Consider the following 20,097-nt stretch of genomic DNA (forward strand, 5'->3'; position numbering starts at 1 on the left):
TTTATACATTCTTGAACCTTTAGCAATTATAAATAGCTTTGTGATAGAAATTCTACAATTTGATATTTTTCAAATGTTCAGGGTTGTATTTTAAGTATTTTTAATTTTACTTTATACAAGAATCTCTTAGCTAACAACAGTTATGAGTATACAAACTCAGCTCCCAAGATTCATTTTGTAGCGTCTAAATCATGCTGGTTACAAGTGACAATCTGCTCTCCCATTGTCAGGTGCAGAAGAGTCAACGAGAAAGTTAAGCTGTATCATGTCATATTTGTTACTAACTACAAAAAAAAAAACATGGAATAAATATCCTGTTATTCATGAAAATACATTTATCTATTTCATAGATGTTTAAAGTTAGTTGAAGACTGCTGTAGACCCTCGCTCACGCTTGCCTGGGAGTAAGTAGATAACAGGGGACCATCTTCTAGTGGAAAGCTACTGAAAACACTGTTGTTTAAACTAGAGAGGGACCAGCAGATTGATTGTTTGATTTAATTAATTGTTTGTTCTGAGGAAAAAAACAGGAATGGGATGATACACCGTTTTATGATGCATTATACTGCTGATAAGATAAGATAAGATAAGATAGAACTTTATTAATCCCTCGGGTGGGTTCCTCTGGGAAATTCGACTTCCAAAAATAAAGCACAGCAACGACCGAAGTTACAGTTACAGAATTGTTATATATATATATATATATATATACACACACACACACACACACACACACACACACATATATAAATACAGAGACAAATATAAATAAAATATACAAAGGGGATAAATAGAATAAATAGGAATAAAAAAGAAAAATACAAGTGAATTGCACATTTCAAGTATTGAGTCTATTGCACTGTTGACTATTTACAAAAAGTATTGCACAAGGTATTGTACAGTGAGGTGCAGAGGCACTACAGCTTAGTTGTTCCCCCCTCCTTTGTCCTCCTGTTTCCCCTCCCTCTCCCCTCCAGAGAGGAGTTAAACAGTTTGATGGCGTGTGGGACAAAGGAGTTTTTAAGTCTGTTGGTTCTTGTCTTGGGGAGAAGCAACCTGTCACTGAACAGACTCTTCTGATTGTTTATGGCCGTGTGCAGAGGATGCCCAGCATTGTTCATAATGTCCATCAGTTTTTTTTAGTGTCCTTTTCTCTGCCACTGTCACCAGAGTGTCCAGCTTCATGCCGACCACAGAGCTAGCCCTCCTGATCAGTTTCTCCAGCCTGGATGAGTCCTTCTTTGCTGTGCTGCTCCCCCAGCACACCACAGCATAGAAAAGTACTCCAGCAACCACCGACTGGTAAAACATCCTCAGGAGCTTCCTGCAGATGTTAAGAGACCTCAGCCTCCTGAGGAAGTACAGTCGGCTTTGGGCTTTTTTATACAGGTGCTCTGTGTTGCATGACCAGTCCAGTTTATTGTCCACCCACAGCCCGAGGTACTTGTACTTGTTGACCACCTCCACCTCCTCCCCCTCTATCTGAACCGGCAGTGGACCTTCTCTGGACCTCCCGAAGTCCACAACCAGTTCCTTAGTCTTTGAGGTGTTGAGTTGCAGGTGGTTTGTGTGACTCCATGCGACAAAGTTCCTCACCAGACTTCTGTACTCCTCTTCCTGATCATCCCAGATACACCCCATGATGGCCGTGTCATCTGCAAACTTCTGAATATGGCATAATTCAGAGTTGTAGCAGAAGTCAGAGGTGTACAGGGTGAAGAGAAGAGGGGACAGCACAGTTCCCTGTGGTGCTCCTGTGCTGCTGACCACAGTGTCAGACGTGATGTCCTTCAGCCTGACGTACTGTGGTCTGTCGGTGAGGTAGTCGGAGATCCAAGCCACCAGGCAGGGGTCCACCTCCATCCTGTTCAGTTTTTCCTGAAGCATACAGGGCCGGATGGTATTAAAGGCACTGGAAAAGTCAAGAAACAGTATCCTGACCGTGCCTTTTCCCCCATCCAGGTGTGAGTGGGCTCTGTGTAGGAGGTACAGGATGGCATCCTCCACTCCGACACCCGCCTTGTATGCAAACTGTAGTGGGTCCTGGGCATGTTGTACCTGTGGTCGGAGGAAGTTGAGGAAGAGCCGCTCTAGAGTCTTCATAAGATGTGACGTCAGTGCCACCGGTCGGAAGTCATTCAGCTCATTGGGCCGGTTCTTTTTGGGGACCGGGACGATGCAGGATGTCTTCCATAGGGCGGGCACTCTCCCCAGTCACAGACTGAGGTTGAAGACTCGTTGTAGCGGCTCCCCAAGTTCAGCAGCACACGCCTTAAGCATCCTAGGACACACCTTGTCTGGGCCTGCTGCCTTTCTGGGGCGAAGCTTCCTCAGTTGCCTCCTGACCTGATCCACTGTGACACTGGGAGATGTTTGGGAGGAGGGGAGGGGGGGAGATGTCTTGCTGCTGAGAGAGGGATTGGAGGAAGGGGGTGTCATGGTGTCAGGAAGGGGGGGAAGTGAGGGAGGCAGGAGAGTGGGGAGAGGACTCTGTAGTGAAGGTGAGGGTGAGGGTGGGGGGGTTGTGGGCTGGTCAAACCTGTTGAAGAAGTTGTTGAGTTCGTTTGCCTTCTCCACAGTCCCCCCCACTGTGCTTTTCTTGGTGTTGTGGCCTGTGATGGTTTTCACACCATTCCAGACCTCCCTCATATTGTTCCTCTCCAACTTCTGCTCCACCTTCCTCCTGTAGGTGTCCTTTGCTTCCCTCAGGCAGCGTTTCACCTCCCGCTGTGCTGCTTTCATCTCCTCCTTCACTTTGCTCCTGAAAGCCTTCTTCTTCATGTTGAGGACAGCTTTGACTTCCTGTGTTACCCACGGTTTGTTATTAGGATAACACCGTACCGTCTTAGCAGGGGTGACTGTGTCCACACAAAAGTTGAGGTAGTCTGTAAGATAGTGTGTCGCCCCCTCTATGTCCTCACCATGTGGGCTCAGGAGCACATCCCAGTCTGTGGTGTCATAACAGTCCCTCAGAGCATCCTCCTTTTCTGGGGTCCATCTCCGGATGGAGCGCGTTGTGACAGGCTGCCTTTGGACGAGGGGTGTTGTCAGTGGTGTGTGACATTTTTAAATACGATGAAGGAATACAAGACAGTCATAAGGAGTTTTATAGAGCTACGTGCACGGGTGAGTGATCGAGTGATACTCACACCCGAGGCATTGCAGTCAGATTTATTTATACCAAGAGACAGTTGCATAGCATTTCCTGTTTTTCAAGCTTACTTATTAGCATGTGTGTGTGTGTGTGTGTGTGTGTGTGTGTGTGTGTGTGTGTGTGTGTGTGACAGGATGTAATGGCATGTGATACAAAAATATATGAACATTTTAATACATTTGAAAGCTTTATAACGGAGGTATCTTTTAATAATAGACATCTGCAGTTTAAACTTAAAAGTTACTTCTATCAGGTGTGTATGTATAAGAAATACTGTTTGCAGAGAATCATGGCCTTATTTGTCTGATTAGAAAGAACAAAACATACTGCACAGACAGCCAAGGTCGTAACTTAGCCTCACTGAGAGAGAGAAATAATGTGCATGCTTAGTTTGGAGGGGGCCGAAACTATAAGAATGTGAGAAATGGTCAGACACTTCGAGATTGGCTGGACACCCTTCTGTGCAAGTCTCCCATCCGGACGTAATGCTCAAAGTGTCGTATGGAATAAAGAGATTGTTGATTGAGCATTTTAACACCGCTTTTAACACATCATCATCCTCCGTGTCTCTCTCACAGATATTTGTTGACAACGCGCTATCAGTGATCGGATGACCAGCCTTTATCTCGTCATGTTCGTGGTGTCCTATTGGCAAGTCTTCAAGGTTCTCATCCAATAATTTCTGACTAGACGTTTTCTCTGACATCACTGGTAGTGACAGCTGATCTTTCATAATGGTAGCATCCTGCACAACCTCATTGTCAGTTAGCATTGACTACGAAGAGGCATATAATTGCCTTTCACTTTCATTGTCAGGTCCCTCTGAAGTGGCGATTTTCTTTTTGTAAAATCGTTTTTTCAGTGCTCTCTTCAACTTTTGGAAACGTGTTTTCCCTTTTAGTTTTTCATTGTTTACACCAAATTAAATTAAATTGGAAACCAAAGTTAGCAAGAATATTCTTTTGAATATTAGTAAAAAGGACAAAAAACAAACGTGGAATATGTGCTTCTGATTGTGATGGTTTATGCATCCTTGAACGTTTAGCAATAATGCCTATCTCTGCAAATGGAATTCTACAACTTCATACACTCCAAGCTATAATTGTCTATAGCAATTATAGCTGCTTTTCACTTTTTCACTTATGCTATATGTTGGGGTGTGATAGTTTAGATGATTTCAACTATTTGAATATATTTTGCATGATTTTTTAGCCTACATAAAATGCTCAGCCAGTGCATAACAAATGTTTTTAGTCCTTGTAGGATTTAGTGAAGTTAACCCTTAAGGACCCTTTAAAATTCTGACTCAGTTTCAAAAGGAGGTTCTTCAGTGTAAAGAACATTAGACATTGGCAGACCTTTAGAAGAAGGTTCTTCATTTGGAATAACATCAGACACTGGTGGACTTCCAAAAGGGGGCTTGAAGATCTTGCATATGGTGTTCTTTGCTACGTCCACAATTGTTCTGAGAAGCTCTGGTGCAAAGTTTGCAATTTTGTTGAGTAGAATTTCTTCTGGATATTTCTCTCTGATCTCCCTCAGGACAGTCTGGACCATGTCATCTCTGATGGAAAAGGAGAAGATGTCCTGGCTTTCCATGTCTCTGAGGGTTTTGGAGACTTGAGCCAAAGTGGCTTTTGTGACAATGCTGGAGAGTATGCTGAGGTTCTGGGAGGCCATGTTCAAAAGGGGGCAAGGAGGAAGCTCCCAGAAGGACACGGGGGAACTACCTCTATTACCACTTCATGTGCTGTGAGCAGTTTGGAGCTTTATGCTTCCTGCTGCTTCTCTTTAAGGGTTTGGATGTCATTTCTGGCATTGCTGAGGAGTTTAGGTAAAATAAAGTTAGAAGAATTATCTTTTAAAGCTATTTAAAGAATCACAGAAATATTGAAACACTGTAGCTGGACTGTTAATAATTGCGAATCACTGAAATTTAGGAGGTATGGCCTCTGGAAACTTAAGCAGGATTCAGGCTTGAAACTCTGTCCCTCATTTTATTAATTATGTTTAATGCCCACATCTGAAACAGAAAGGATATTTACGGTACAGTTTCAGGCTACGTCCACACGTACACGGGTATTTTTGAAGACGGAGATTTTCCGTTTTCGTTTTAAAAAATAATCCCGTCCACACGTAAACGCAGAAATGAAGGAAAACGCTGCTAGGAACATGCCAAAGCAACAGGTGGCGATATATTCCTAACCGTGCAGAAATGTTGGCCAATCAGAAGTCTAGAAGCCTCGGTGGGAAAAAGTAAACAAAGCTGGGGCATAGAAGCAGAACCGAGTCGTATGTGTGGAGGGACAGTAACTGTGTGTATATGTAAGCATTTAAACACTGCAGAGAGTACAATTAACAGTAACAGTATCGTAGAAATTCATTTCACCGAAACAATAACGCACAGTGTGACGTCAAAAAATGCGCACACCTTTGATGCTGCATTTTCTCCGTTTTTCGTCCACACGTAAATGCAAAAACGGAGTTTTCAAAAATATCCACCCTGGCCGGAGTTTTTAAAAATCTCAGTTTTCAGTGACCAAAAACGCCGTTTACGTGTGGACGAAAGGTGCAAACGCACAGAGAAATCTGTTTTCAAAAATACCCGGGTACGTGTGGACGTAGCCTCAGTTAGAGGTTATGTGAACATAATGAATAAAATAAATTTCCAGTTTCAGAAAAGGTTTGGCTTCTTTTTCTTCTAAATCTTTTGGGAATTCAAATTCCCAAAGCCTTCAAAGCAAAGCAAAAGAGAGGCTTTCTCAAAGTATTTACACTTCATCACAAACAGGTTTTTAGGTGTGAGGTGGATGGTCTGTAGGTGTCACAGTAACTCACCGGAAGATGCCAGCAGATCTTCACAGCCACGTTGTAAATAGGTGTGTTGAACAACACCTGTCAAAGAAATTAAATATTACTCATTGTTACTTAAGTCTATTCTCAGTTTGTCAGCTTTTTGCAGAGTTACAAATGCAGGATTTACAGGAGTTAGGAGGGTTAAGAGAATTGAATTCAGTTGACTGCAATCTACTGGCATCTAATAGTGACATTGTAACTTTAGTGGTACCTGAAAAACGGCCAGGCGCTGCACTGCTTCAGCCTGAGCCTGTGCAGTCAGCACACACAGCCTGTGTGTCTAATATGTGAATAAAAATCAATGAAAGTTTTCCTCCCTTTTCCAATCAGAAGTTCCCAGTAGAGTTTTTGACCTTCAGCACCATGGAGCTTTTAATTTGTTTATTGTGAAGCAGTGGGCCAGAGCTACACTCGGTGTACTTAAGATGACTGATTCACTGTTTCACATCTTGTGCTACGCGCACTGAGCGTTACTAATAGCTTTTGCTTTGGTGTATTTTGGACTTTTCAATAATAGAGCCATTGATGAAACGTTCCCAAGTGTGGGAATATTTACAGTTGGTGCTTCAGAATTAGTTTATTCTCCATATTTATTCAAATATAATATACTCATGGTGGCATATTATTCAAGAGTTGCCTTCCTACTCACTGGGAAATAAATATGGGAAGATGGTGAGATGAATATTGGGAAATGAGATAAAGGAATGTGGGTGAAAACAATGAACTGACGACATCAGGGCAGGGTTTGTATATAAACACATCACAACATAGTCATACGTACTGCCTCATTGCATTATGTAATATCCTCCATGTCAATTATGTAATTTACAATCAATGACAAACCCATTTCACTATATTTTTTATGTTTTTTATTATTATTTTATAGATGGAATTACTCAGCCAGATGTCTTTAGTGCTGGGTATAAACAACAACGACCTATCAAATGAAGTCAGATTTGGCTGTGCAACAACCACTGTTGCCAGTAGATGTCCACCATGAGTGCAATGAATGAAGCTTGGGGTAGTTGGCCAGTTTTTAACACAGTTGTAGAAAAAGGGATCAGAGCTTCATAAGCCTTGTTTTGCCATCCCTGCTGTTAATGCTTCCTGTCAGTTTGCTCTAATCTCTGTTTCTCTGCAGACCTCACCTCCAGTAAATGTGACTGTGTGTGTGTGTACACAGACTTATATGCAGCCTAGAAGCCACTGCATTTCAGACAGTTTTTTTCTCTGCACTTTTAGCAACCTGTAAATAAACCTGTGTAAACTTTTTCTCAGTGTCCTATGTGTTATGATATTTTGATACCACGGTAAGCATTTACAGGATATTGTTTTATACAGGAAAACTGTTACTCAATAAGGCCAATCTACTAGTTGTTTTTCTCTTTCTCTGTGACCCAAGAATTAATGTGAGACTCACAAGCTGGTACCTCAAGGTCAAAAACACCACAGAGATGAGACCACTTCCTTACTCCCATCCTCCCTTTTTCTTTATCTCCTGGAAAAGGCTCGTTAAAGGCTAGGTGGTTTGTTTCAGAATTCACTGATGAAAGAACTCTGTATTCTATGTCTAGGAGTGTATTTTGCTGGGATGATCATAAATTGTAGCTGAACTGATAAACTACACAAGGGATACTTTGCTCAGAAGGCAGGAAGACGTTTCCTTATTTGGTCTGTACCGGTTTGAACTGGGAAAGCTGACACACGAACCTTTTTTTTCATCTATATAAACTGCTGTGTATCAAATAAACCTTTGAGTTGATTTGGGAAGGCAACCTGAAGCAGTCTGTGTTTCCTTGTTCTCCCAAGCTGCTCCCGGCGCTGTAACTAACCCAGCTGAATGGCATACCTGAGTGTTACTTTAAATAATTAGGAATCTTAGAAGGAAAGGACAAAACTCTGCTTATCGCTCACGCCACGGAGGAAACCCGGGACGGCAATTTCCTTCAATTTTGGTGTCAGAAGTGGGATGGCTGACAGAAGGTAAATATGCGTCTTTCATATTTATATAAAGACCTATTATACCTCTCTCAGTGATCGATCCATAAAAAAACGGGATATGCTGACGAAGTTTCACTTAGTGATCCAGAGAGATACACTGACTGACTTCCTCAGTCCCCGAATAAAGTAAATTAACCCTTGTGTGGTGTTGGTGGACACAGGAAGTTGCCTGTTGTCTTGAATATTTTAATTTTGTTTAAGTTACTCACTCAGAAAGAGTGACACAGGAAGTTGCCTGTTGTCTTAAATACTTCTCGTTAAGTGAGAAGTTGCTCACCAAAGAGTGACACAGGAAGTTGCCTGTTGTCTTAAATACTTCTCGTTAAGTGAGAAGTTGCTCACCAAAGAGTGACACAGGGAGAAGTTGAACGGGTCTCACAGACCCGATTACCATACAAGGGTTAAAAGCAGTAAATTAAAAGCAGAAAGACACAGGAAGTTGCCTGTTGTTTTACGAGAAGTTGCTCGCTAAGTGAGAGTTGCTCACACAAACAAAAATTGCTAGCAATAAATTTAAAGTGACCTCAGCTGTGCCGCAGCGAAAATACTAACCTAAATCCTCCTAGCGTGTAAACCCCTCTGGAAATCACTGAACATGGGTCAGAATTATTCAAAGACCACAGACAGGTCCGATAAAAAAATCTAAAGTACCTGTAAAACCAAAAATTAATAAAATACAAAATAAAGTCTCAAATAACGGCTCAGTATAACTCCCATTTCCGGTTACGTGTAACCTACGTCCGCGAATCGGTGAAGACGTCCATGATCACGTATCCAGAACATGCGGGAGTGCTTATGTGACTGACTTTGTTTACAACTTAAGAAGTTCAATGCATTCTAATTTCTTTTCGGAGCCTTATCCCGAACGATTATCGCCAGAAAACAGGTCAGTAGAAATGTTGAATATCATTTGTGATAAGAAAAGTAGTCTGCTTAAAAAGTCCTGTAGAAAATATATGATAGAATGCCGCGACGTGATGCATCAAATGTTACCGCTATGGACAAAAGGAGGGTAAATAATGACAAAGTCGCCGATTTCTTTAAGAATCTAAAGAAATTCCTGCTAACAATGTCCAGAGACAAAATTGACTTAAATGCAGTAACTATGTGTAAACAGAAGCCTGATGAATCTATCCTAGTATTCATAAAACGCTTTATGCACTGTTGGACAAGCTAGAGGTGCAAATTTAGCTCAGTTTTCCAGCAGCCGCAGACACCCAAGGCAAAAATGAATTTGTGTATTTCATTTAACATAAAGGGTGAAATGTTTGCTGACACTGATAACAGCTTATGTTTTCTCTGCCCTATGTACCGACATGATGGAGAAGGAACATCCTCTGTGTCAGCTGGACCCTCAGCAGAGAATGAACTCAACATCCTTTTTGTCCGGTACTCTATGTCACACACTGTGCCAAAAAAAAAAAAAAACGTGTACAGACGCCACTACCAGGTAATCCCATGACTGGGAGCCACACTTTTGTTTCTCTCACACTGTTCAACAACATGATAACTGCTCACACAAGTGAAGGTCAAACAGTGATTTTGTCACATAACTCAGACATAGTTTATGACATAACTACACCATGTCGTCACATAGATCTAACCTACCCTATCCACTGTACTATTTCTGCAGTTACATTGCCAGCTGAATACCAGAATATGACATTGTGGTCTAAAAGTGAGAATGATATAGGATTTATTGACTGTACACTTTATCACGTACACATATTAAAACACAAGAAGCAGTATATGTCAAGCAGCATCCCATTTCCACGGAAAAAGCCGCAGCCCTAGATGTCATGATAGGAGATTTATTGACTACAGGAGCAATAAAGCCCACACTCCTGTCAATCCTGTGCCAAAGCCTAACAAACCTGGCGTATGGCGTTTCATACAAGACTTAAGGCAAATTAATGCAGTCAACATTCCTCTGCCACCTCTCGTTTCAGATGTTCACAGCATAGTGACATGCATTGCATACACATTTTACCGTGGTGGATTTATGCTCCACTCCTTTTTCTCAGTACCTGTGACACACAGCCGTTATTTGCATTCACACATAGAAATAAGCAGTACACTTGGACTCGTTTGCCCCAAGGCATGATAGACAGCTCTGCTGCTTTCTCAATGGTGCTTCACTCCTCCAGGGCTGCACCCTGATCCACATGTGGATGACCTCCTCCTCTGTGCTGAAAGTGAAAAACTATGTCAAACTGCTACACACATGCTTCTCCAGCACCTCCAAAAGACTGGCCACAAAGCATCAGCAAAGAAAATGCAGTACTGTCAGACTTCTGTTCAATATTTGGGATTCACACTGTCTCACGGAAAACGTTCCATGACTGCAGACAGGGTCAAAGCTGTGACCTCCGTCCCTCGTCCCACTACACAGAAGGAAATGTTGTCCTTCCTGGGCATGGTGAACTATTGCAGACAGTGGATACCAGACTGTTCTTTTCATGACCACATTCTGCGTGACTGTTGTAAAAAAAAAAGACAAGCCTCCTCGAATACTGTGGTCCACAGAAATGACTGCCTCTTTCAATGCATTACAGGGAGTGCTGACCTCCGCCACTCAAAGGTGCTGCCTGAATTGTTCAGGAATGCCGGCCTGCCTGAGGGCAGTAGCAGCTTGCTCTATCATGATAAGGGACTGCGGGAAGCTCACACTCTCACATGACACTATTCTACACACCAATCACCAGGTCACGACCATTGTAGCAAACATAACTAAACAACATATGCAAATCTCACTATAAAAGCGAGCAGCACACCTGATTCGCCAGCACATTTATTGATCCTATGCTGTGTTCTTCTGACCGACAGGATGGCTCAGACAGGCTTGACGTTCATGACTGCATGACACGTATACAGGAATCCACAGCACCATGTCCAGATTTAGAGCAAACACCTATCTCAGACTCAGCCACGGTTTATGTGGACGGGTCCTGTTCAAGGCCGAGTGACAACTCATTTCTTTGTGGCTATTCAGTGGTAACAGTGCCTGACATCATACTAGAGGCTCACTCATTACCATTTCACTCAGCACAAAAAGCAGAGCTCATGGCTTTAATACGCGCCTGTGAGCTACATTTGGATAAGCATGTGACAATTTACGCACACAGCCGCTATGCATTTGGCGTTGTGCATGACTTTGGCACATTGTGGAGACAGAGATGATTTAGATCTGCTGATGGAAAATAAATTGCTAAATTCTGATTTTGTTCAAAGACTTTTTCAGGCTATACAGCTGCCATCGGCTGTTGCAGTTGTAAAAACGAAAGGACACAGTACAGCTGACACAGACGAAGCAACAGGTAATGCCTTAGCAGACGTGACAGCCAAGGCTGCAGCTGCATCACAGCTCCCACCGCCGCAGGAAGTATTATCTGTGCCCCTACAGCTGCCACTTGTTACACTCCCAGACTATTTAGAAACAAATGTTGATTTAAAATTTATACAAGAGCAAGCCTCTGCATGTGATTACACCTATTGGGAGAATAATGACTGTACCTTAGATGACAGAGATGGCTTATACAAAATCTTAAGGGTTTGATTGCCCTCCCATATTCCCTGATGCCAGTCCTTGCCCGACATTTTCACTGTGTGAGTCATGTCGGACAAAGAGGGGTAATAGGGGCAATAAAATCAAGATTTGTAATTGAGAAAACATCACATGCAGTAAAAAGCATATTAGCAACCTGCCTAACATGTGCACGAACTAATGTAGGAAAATCAAAAGCGAAACATCAGCATTTACCACAACCAGATTTTCCATTTCATACATTACAAATTGATTTTACACACATGCCAGCGCAAGGAAGTATCAAGTACTTACTGGTAATAGTGGATCAATTTAGTAAATGAGTAGAAGCTTATCCAACCTCAAAAGAAACTGCAGAAGTAGTCTGTCAAAAGTTGAGCAATGAAATAATACCCAGATTCGGAATACCTCACCAGATTAACAGTGATAGAGGACCTTCATTCACATTAGAAGTAATTCAAAAGTGTGCTAAAACTTTAATGACCTGGGTCAAATTACTTACTCAAGTCCTGTGTGAGATTAGAATGACTCAATCTGCAGTAACCAAATTATCTCCATTTGAAATAAGACTATTTCCAAGACCATGGTCAGCTTCCAGAGGGGCACCGCTAGTAGAAGGTGATGTATATTGCATTGTCCACTGATGTTCACAACCTGGTAGAAAAACTGAATAATAACTATCAGAAAGTTTGTCTCTCTCAGCTTTTCCCCTCCACAGTTCCACCAGTGGAGACAAGGAGACGCATGTTGGAGAAGCCACTAAAACCAAGGACTCTCTGGGAGGCCGCGCGTGTTCCAGCCCCAGACTGTACTGGCAGTGACGAAGAACCAGCATCCTCACAGACGGACAACCTCAGTGGATTCATGCCAGCAGGGTTAAGACCAGCCCAATCGGACCATCTCAGGCGTCGGATCAAGCAGACGACATCTCCGGCGAGCCAGCGCCCGGAACTAGAGCAAATAAACACACGGGTAGACGACATCTCCGGCGAGCCAGCGCCAGGATCCAATGTACATACACACACAATCACTGATTAACACACAACGCCTGAAAGAACAACAACAAGGTACTCAAACATCCAGCAGGAACAGAAAGCCAAAAGTACCACATGATGTCTAACCTGATAAAGCCAGACTCATTCCATCCTGATAATGGAAAAAATGAAATGCCCATTGTCATCATACGACGCTTATTCTGTGTCTCTCGAACCTGGGACCAGGCCAGGAGACAACTGAAGAACTGTTTTTCTTATATACTTTCTTATATATTTAGGTTATTTATCATATCTATCGCATTAACCTTAGGATTTCTCTTTGCTATTTTGTATTGTAAACTGCAACCATGTTCACATTTCTGCAGGTCATATTTTGCTGACTATACCTCATGCTCCATTTTGCAAGACACCTACTTAATGCACTCCTCACGCTCCCTAAAATCAGTAAATAGCAACATAGACGCCACTAATAAACCATCTTATGCGCCCTCTAGAACAGGAGCTAACGCCTGGTATGAAAATGCCAGAACAGCCGCTCGTGATTTAGGAAACAGTAACTGTTATGTCTGTTCAAAGGCTAATCCAGAACAGGTAATAGTAGGATACCCCATATCCGGTTTCCCCCTCACTGAGGGACTAGAGAAAATCGGCGGAGATAATGCTCTCTTTAAAGACACTTTACAGTTGACTCTGAGCCCTCTCGACTGCCTACTTAGACACACACACACACCAACTAACCCTGAGACTCCATTAGGCGAATTGTTGAAGTTATCTAATGACACCGCAGGGACCTGCGCCCCAATGAAACGCCCTAAGAATAGGTTAAAGCCCTCACTGCCCTTAGGACAGATCCCTCTCCATTTTAATACTAGTATGATATGTCTGCGCAGACTAAAGTTAACTGGCCCAGACACACACATAGATTATACAAAGGATAACTATACATTTTTCTCTGACTCCCCAGGTGCACGCTGTAATGAGACATGGCTAGCTGTCTCTGTGGCTGAAGTTGTATCATATCTGGAGGAACACACACACAGTTCAAGTTCGAGCAGAGAATCGATCATTGTTCCCCCAGACGGTGTATTAAATGACACTGACTGGGGGGAGTTAGTTAAATCACACATGGTCACGCGCCTGACCAGACCAATCCCACATGCTTATTGGTTGTGCAATAATACTCTTAGATTAGCTTTACCTGTTACTTGGACCGGTACCTGTGGTCTAGTAACCGTTGATGTATGCTGTACTTTCATTCCCAATAATACCGCCCCTAACGGTTCATTCACACAAGCTATGAATAAACTTGAAGCATTGCAGATAGAACTAATTGCCAATACAGGTCACGGTCAGTGGCTAGACAGGTGGCTACAAGACACGTTTGGAAGATGGAAGGAACTAATTGTAGCCTTTGTAACCGTTGCAGCATGTTTTTGATGATTATTGTCTGTTGTGTGATACCATGTATACGCTCTCGGAATTTTTGATATTAAGCTTGCTCGAAGGACCAGTTACATTTATGATTTGTTTCACATTTATGATTTATCTTTATATTATGTTATTACATTCTGTCTTTATACTATGTTATCATTACATGATAAAAGGGGAGAACTGTTATGATATTTTGATACCACGGTAAGCATTTACAGGATATTGTTTTATACAGGAAAACTGTTACTCAATAAGGCCAATCTACTAGTTGTTTTTCTCTTTCTCTGTGACCCAAGAATTAATGTGAGACTCACAAGCTGGTACCTCAAGGTCAAAAACACCACAGAGATGAGACCACTTCCTTACTCCCATCCTCCCTTTTTCTTTATCTCCTGGAAAAGGCTCGTTAAAGGCTAGGTGGTTTGTTTCAGAATTCACTGATGAAAGAACTCTGTATTCTATGTCTAGGAGTGTATTTTGCTGGGATGATCATAAATTGTAGCTGAACTGATAAACTACACAAGGGATACTTTGCTCAGAAGGCAGGAAGACGTTTCCTTATTTAGTCTGTACCGGTTTGAACTGGGAAAGCTGACACACGAACCTTTTTTTTCATCTATATAAACTGCTGTGTATCAAATAAACCTTTGAGTTGATTTGGGAAGGCAACCTGAAGCAGTCTGTGTTTCCTTGTTCTCCCAAGCTGCTCCCGGCGCTGTAACTAACCCAGCTGAATGGCATACCTGAGTGTTACTTTAAATAATTAGGAATCTTAGAAGGAAAGGACAAAACTCTGCTTATCGCTCACGCCACGGAGGAAACCCGGGACGGCAATTTCCTTCACTATGAATGAGCTCTGCCAAATCTCTCAGGAACAGTGGTCAGATATCCAGCTAGACTTATACCAGAAGGTTTTTGGCGGCTGCTAAAAGCATCTGGTTGTGTGCCACTTGCTAAGGGAATATTTAAGCCTCTGGGGTGTCCAGATCACATGAACGATGATGTATAGCAGCAAGATGCAGCCTGGATTTCAGATGTGAGAGATTTGTGTGTTTGGAATGTACAGTTATGAATGCAGATTGCAATGTAAATGATGTCTCGGAGGAGTGATGGACCTCCTGCTGTCAGGCCTGCAATGTGCTCCTCGGTTTGTGTTGCATCTTATTGCAACACCTGATTGTTCTGTGTTTTTAGCCCATCCATAACAGGGCTAAAACACAGAGACAACCATTTGTGCTCACACTCACACCTGGCTTATCTTGAATCACCCATGAACCTAACATGAATCCCTGCTAATAACAGAAAACCATTCACTTCTAAACTTTCACACTCATTGATTTCTTTTATAAAGTTATAAACTTATTTAAAAGCTACAAAAATAGAATTTTCCATTAAAATTAAGAACTGAACTTAAATAAAGAAACTACTACTGTTAAGAATGAAAGAAAAATACTTGTTACAAAAAATGAATGAGGAATCAGGATAGACTTTTATTTTATATATAGCTTGTAGGCTAAGTGAGGAAGTAATTACATAATAGTTGATGATACAATGGCATGGCTTGGGGGTCAATAGCAGAAGTAGCAGCCTGTAGAAGGATGCCAGTTAACATCATTCAGTGTTGGCGAATAAACACGGGCTGGTCTGTATCTCTCCCTCAAGCTTTACTTTACTTCTTTAGAACTACTGGCCATTTAAACAACTCCTCTGTCAAAAAGCACCCATGGTTACGTATTTATCACTGCAATGTTATTTATTGAAGGGTCTGTGCCTTACATTATTAAGCATCTGTATAATTAAAATTGAATTGAATATTTAGTCAGTTTATATTTTACGTTAACCTATCCATCCATCCATAAATTGTTTAAGTAAAACCTGTAATTGCATCTTCAGCCAAAATGAGAAATTTAAAGAAGATAAGTAGTCATACTATCATAAACAAAACTTAATGCCAGGGTGCTGGTGTAAGGATGTGGCAGTTGGAGTATTAGGATATATCAGGAAATGTGGGACATACAGAGGAAGAGGAAATTAATCAATAATGTGCATTTTATAGATTTTTGTGTTGCATTTTGATGTTGACAAAAATGCAATTTCCCCCACTTTCCAAATCATATATTTCCAACTGCACCTTTTTTTTCCCAGAAGAAAGGATCAGGAACAGTATCAGGATTGAAACTGCATTTTGTGTTTTTATTCGTTTGTTTTTTAATCATTCATTTAAAAAAAACAAATACGTGTGGTAAGATTGTGTGATGCTGTTTCTACATTTGCCTTGATGTTGACGTTTTTAGCATATCAGGTTTGCTATGAAATAAGCAAATAAATACACTTAACATTTAATTTTTTTTAATAAATGTTAAATCAATTTTAAAGTTGAAATAATGCTATTAAAAAAGTTTTAAGGGTAAAACACGAGTGAACTGTTACAAACACAAACTCCACTGATAACCAATTAAAAATCTTTAATGGCGCTTATATATTTGACAGACATAACAAGCAACGAACACAAGCTGTAAGCGGCTTCTTATATTTCTGTGGATCTTATATTATTTGCTAGCTGTTGCTGCCCTTATGTGAAAAATTATTTTTGACTGTATCACACAACAATGAGAACACTTAGGACAATAATAACAATAGGAACACACACTAACAATAATTCTGACAGTTATAGGCCATTTCTACAGGCTTTAAGATTATCAATACAAAAATAGTTATCTCACAATGTGACTGTTTCTGAAAATGCAGCAGACCAATGCTATAAACCAGTTTCTCCTACCAGTACGAAACATTTAAAAGTACAGTACATAATACTACACACTTAAAAATGTAAAAACAAAACATAAAAAAAAAACAGTATTGAGGGGGTTGTAGGATGACACTATTAAGGGTCACAGTTGCTCTCAGAAGCGGTGCTCAGTTCCTCGCACCATTTTTCGTAAGCTCTGTGCAGGATCTCATATGATGTGTTATTAAAAATTTCTGCAATAAAAAGAAGAGCAAAGCAAAATTTTTAAATATTTAGTACAAAAGACCAACTCAAACAGTTAATTCAGCAGCAAAAAATGTGAAACTTCCAGTTCCGCCTTTGTTGCAAATACATAAGCAATGACTTCTACTTCTTTCTGGAAGGAAAAAACGTGTTTTGTAGCAGTGACAAGTACATTTAAATCAAGCAACAGGATCCGTACCTGCTTCCCCGAGACCTACAGGGAGAGGCATTCTGACCAGGCCGCCAGAATGTTTCAGCCTGTCCTGCAGAGAATTTTGTATGAGCTCCATAGTAAACTCTTGATGCCAGACAGGAAGCTCCAGGCTCACCATGCAGCTGATGATCCTCTGCTTCTCCTCTTCTGTCAATAGACCTCTCTCTTTGGACACATAAACCATATAGGACATATCTATGTTCACTGCCTCACCGTGAAGCAGAGACGGGAGAACTTTCTGGACGGGGAAGAGAAAGGTGAGATGATATCATTTGCAACCTGAATGAAAATGTGAAACCCTACACTTTTAAGATATCTGTGTGTGTGTATATATATATATATAAAATCTCAAAAGTGTTTAAAGCTCTACATAGCGTTAATGTATATTTTGCACATACTCCATAAACTTTATCAGCAAAAGATACAAAGGGTTCAGCTGTATTTGCCATTAGTGATCATTACCATCTCTAATGCTGGACTGATAAGATGGCCAAAGTCCACAAGTCTGTCGAGGTCATCCTCCCAAAGGTTTGGGGCAAGCTCCTCCAACATAGTCATAATAGCTATGCGAGTTGCCTGTGATGCAGCCTGTAGGGTGCTGCACCCATATACACTGTTATCAGTTTGGAATTTAGTGTTCAATAGCATAGAGCCGTGTTTCTCGAGAAGTTCGAAGAGGCCGCCGTGCTTCATCATAGCCATCTGCAAAAAACCGACAAAAATTGCATGGAGTTACTTCTGCTGTCGGGGTCACTCATCTTTAGTGACCTCTGGACTAGTTTCTCTGCTATAAATGGCACATGTGTGACTGTAGTACTTGACCTTTATGGCCCATGAGATTAGCACAAGTTGCTGGGGTTTTTTTCAACGTACAGACTTTATCATAAATTAAATTTGCCTTACCTTTAAAATCTCTGCCAGCCCATTGGAGATATGTCGTCGGGAAACAGTCTGTATGAATGATAGATCAAGGAAGGTGGCAGCAGGTGGAATGTAGGCACCCAGCTTATTCTTGCAGTTTGCAAAGTTAACCCCTGTCTTTGCCCCTACGCTGGCATCGATGTAGGAGAGCAGTGTGGTTGGGACTCTGATGTAAGGAGTGCGCCTCCTGTAGAGTGAGGCAGCAAAGCCCACTATGTCAAGGCACACGCCTCCACCAATGGCAATGATGGGCTCTGTTCGTCGGTCAAGAGAGAAGTTGTTGACCTCATCTAAGATCTTCAGGGCCGTCTCCATAGATTTGTTCTCCTCAGTGGTGGGTAGAGCCAAGATCTTGTAAGAGACATTGTTGGCCTCTAAGTATTCAGTTAGCTTGGAGCCATAGATTTGAAAGACTGCCTGGTCAACCACCACAAAGCGTCTGATTGGCTTGTTTGATTTTTTAATGTCCTCTAGCTGCTGAGGGTCATTGATGTGGCCCAGAAGGAGGGTGTCGTTGCCTGGGTCCAGCAAGCCCTGAGTTTCAGTTACCTTGTAAGTAAAGACAATGGGACTGATAACTGTCCAGGTTGTACCCTTCTCTGTGACATTTTCACAGCTGCCAGACAAGACACAAAAAAGTATTTATTATAATCACAGGACACTACGATGACCTTTGGTCTGTATTTGGGCTGAGATTAAAAAGACTGTAAGTTAATAACAGTTAACAGTAACAATTAAAGTATTTCTGAACAGAGACGTCATCTACCTGTCCATCATCTTGGTCTAACCTCACAATTATGCAAGATTAAAAACAATAAATAGCTTCTTTATTAGACAGAGGTGTCATCTGAACCTCATTTACAGCATTCTTTCTTTCTTATCTCCAAGCAGGAATCTTATTATGTCAGGATACAAACAGTTTAAAGCACTAAAACGCTCGTCTTCAAAATGCTTGATGTTGTACTTATCAATAAAAAAAACTGTGTTATGTAATCATATGTAATGCCATTATTACAGAAAAAGACTGTAGTGTTACATTTCAAACTGATGTGTGACTTAAAGCAAAGAAAAATGGGTTTTTTGAATTGCAGCCAAAAGCAGCCACTGGTATTTTTCAGGAAGTGGGATTTAGCCACAAACCTCTGGCTAAATCCCACTTCCTGAAAAATACCAGTGGCACTTTCTGCCATTAGAAAAGACTAAATAATGCAGAAATTATAATTTAACTCGGCAATATTTGCAAATATCAGATTACTACTATCAAACTAACTAAGTGATAATTTGCAGTGTAGAATTTACTGAGAAGAGCATTAGACTGAAGAAAATGAAAGAAATTTGCAAACAAAAAGAGGTCAGTCGTAAAATACGATTAAAGGTTTATCACAGTTTTCCCTGTGATTTCTGTAAATTAGACTACGGTGTGTGTACTCACATTTTTGCAGCCGAGACACTGTCCACTCTGTCCTTATTGATCTTTTTTCCCAGTTGGCCCTTCCATGTACTTTTGACCCGCACTAAACTAAACTCAGTTGTCTTTTCTTTGACATCTTTTTCCTCTGGTTGAACTTTTCCCATTCTTGTAGGCTGTAAGTTACAGGTGTGAACAAAGCAAGTGACAAGTTCATCCTGCCTTAGGAACCTTTAGATATAGCAGTGTTTAGAGAATGCCCTTAGGACAAGGGAGGAGCTTTTTGAGATGCTTCACATGTCAATGCACGCATTTTGCGTAACTCTGAGGTAACACCTGCTTTTTGAATAAAGTATGACATTACTTAACTGTATGTATAACAGTTTAACCACAATAAATACATACAGCAGTTGAACAGTTTTGGAATATGCACACTTTTTTGCTCCTGTTGGTGAAGGTGCAGTTTTTGTTGGGTTTTTATTTTTTTCAAACCACACTTTGAAAAACAGTCATGTGGTAACAAGGACATTTTTCAAAACAGGTTTGACTGACTTCAAGGTTAGGTTTTAAGGCATCAAACA

The 20,097-nt window shown here is 41.2% G+C and overlaps 2 protein-coding genes across 3 annotated transcripts; one reads left to right on the forward strand and one right to left on the reverse strand.

The window, feature by feature from the left end:
• The first annotated feature begins 8,476 nt into the window (after positions 1 to 8,476).
• LOC113022935 (uncharacterized) lies at positions 8,477 to 14,212 on the forward strand. 2 transcript variants are annotated; one of them, XM_026168885.1, is made up of 2 exons: positions 8,477 to 8,897; positions 12,124 to 14,212. In XM_026168885.1, the coding sequence occupies exon 2, from the start codon at positions 12,665 to 12,667 to the stop codon at positions 13,985 to 13,987; it is 1,323 nt and encodes a 440-aa protein (XP_026024670.1). In that variant the 5' UTR covers positions 8,477 to 8,897; positions 12,124 to 12,664; the 3' UTR covers positions 13,988 to 14,212. The 2 variants fall into 2 exon arrangements, with proteins under 2 accessions (XP_026024670.1, XP_026024671.1); XM_026168886.1 differs by having other exon boundaries at positions 12,258 to 14,212.
• Positions 14,213 to 16,431: 2,219 nt separating this feature from the next.
• On the reverse strand, positions 16,432 to 19,763 carry eevs (2-epi-5-epi-valiolone synthase). The gene is made up of 5 exons (XM_026168887.1): positions 19,541 to 19,763; positions 18,091 to 18,724; positions 17,650 to 17,889; positions 17,173 to 17,425; positions 16,432 to 16,963 (listed from the first exon to the last, which is right to left on the reverse strand). Exons 1-5 carry the CDS (start codon positions 19,681 to 19,683, stop codon positions 16,866 to 16,868), a joined length of 1,368 nt encoding a protein of 455 aa, XP_026024672.1. The 5' UTR covers positions 19,684 to 19,763; the 3' UTR covers positions 16,432 to 16,865.
• Between the last annotated feature and the right edge of the window lie 334 nt (positions 19,764 to 20,097).

This window comes from Astatotilapia calliptera, chromosome 5 (genome assembly GCF_900246225.1).
Source record: "Astatotilapia calliptera chromosome 5, fAstCal1.2, whole genome shotgun sequence".
NCBI classification, from domain to species: domain Eukaryota; kingdom Metazoa; phylum Chordata; class Actinopteri; order Cichliformes; family Cichlidae; genus Astatotilapia; species Astatotilapia calliptera.

What these genes read in the sequence shown, in the direction of transcription:
- LOC113022935 (XM_026168885.1), top strand. Translation starts at nt 12,665, where the DNA reads ATGATGTCTAACCTGATAAAGCCAGACTCATTCCATCCTGATAATGGA.
- eevs (XM_026168887.1), bottom strand. Translation starts at nt 19,683, where the DNA reads ATGGGAAAAGTTCAACCAGAGGAAAAAGATGTCAAAGAAAAGACAACT. An exon ending in AGTGTCTCGGCTGCAAAAAT is followed by an intron (nt 18,725 to 19,540) that starts GTGAGTACACAC and finishes CTTGTCTGGCAG; the next exon opens with CTGTGAAAATGTCACAGAGA. An exon ending in TGTAGGTCTCGGGGAAGCAG is followed by an intron (nt 16,964 to 17,172) that starts GTACGGATCCTG and finishes TTTTTATTGCAG; the next exon opens with AAATTTTTAATAACACATCA.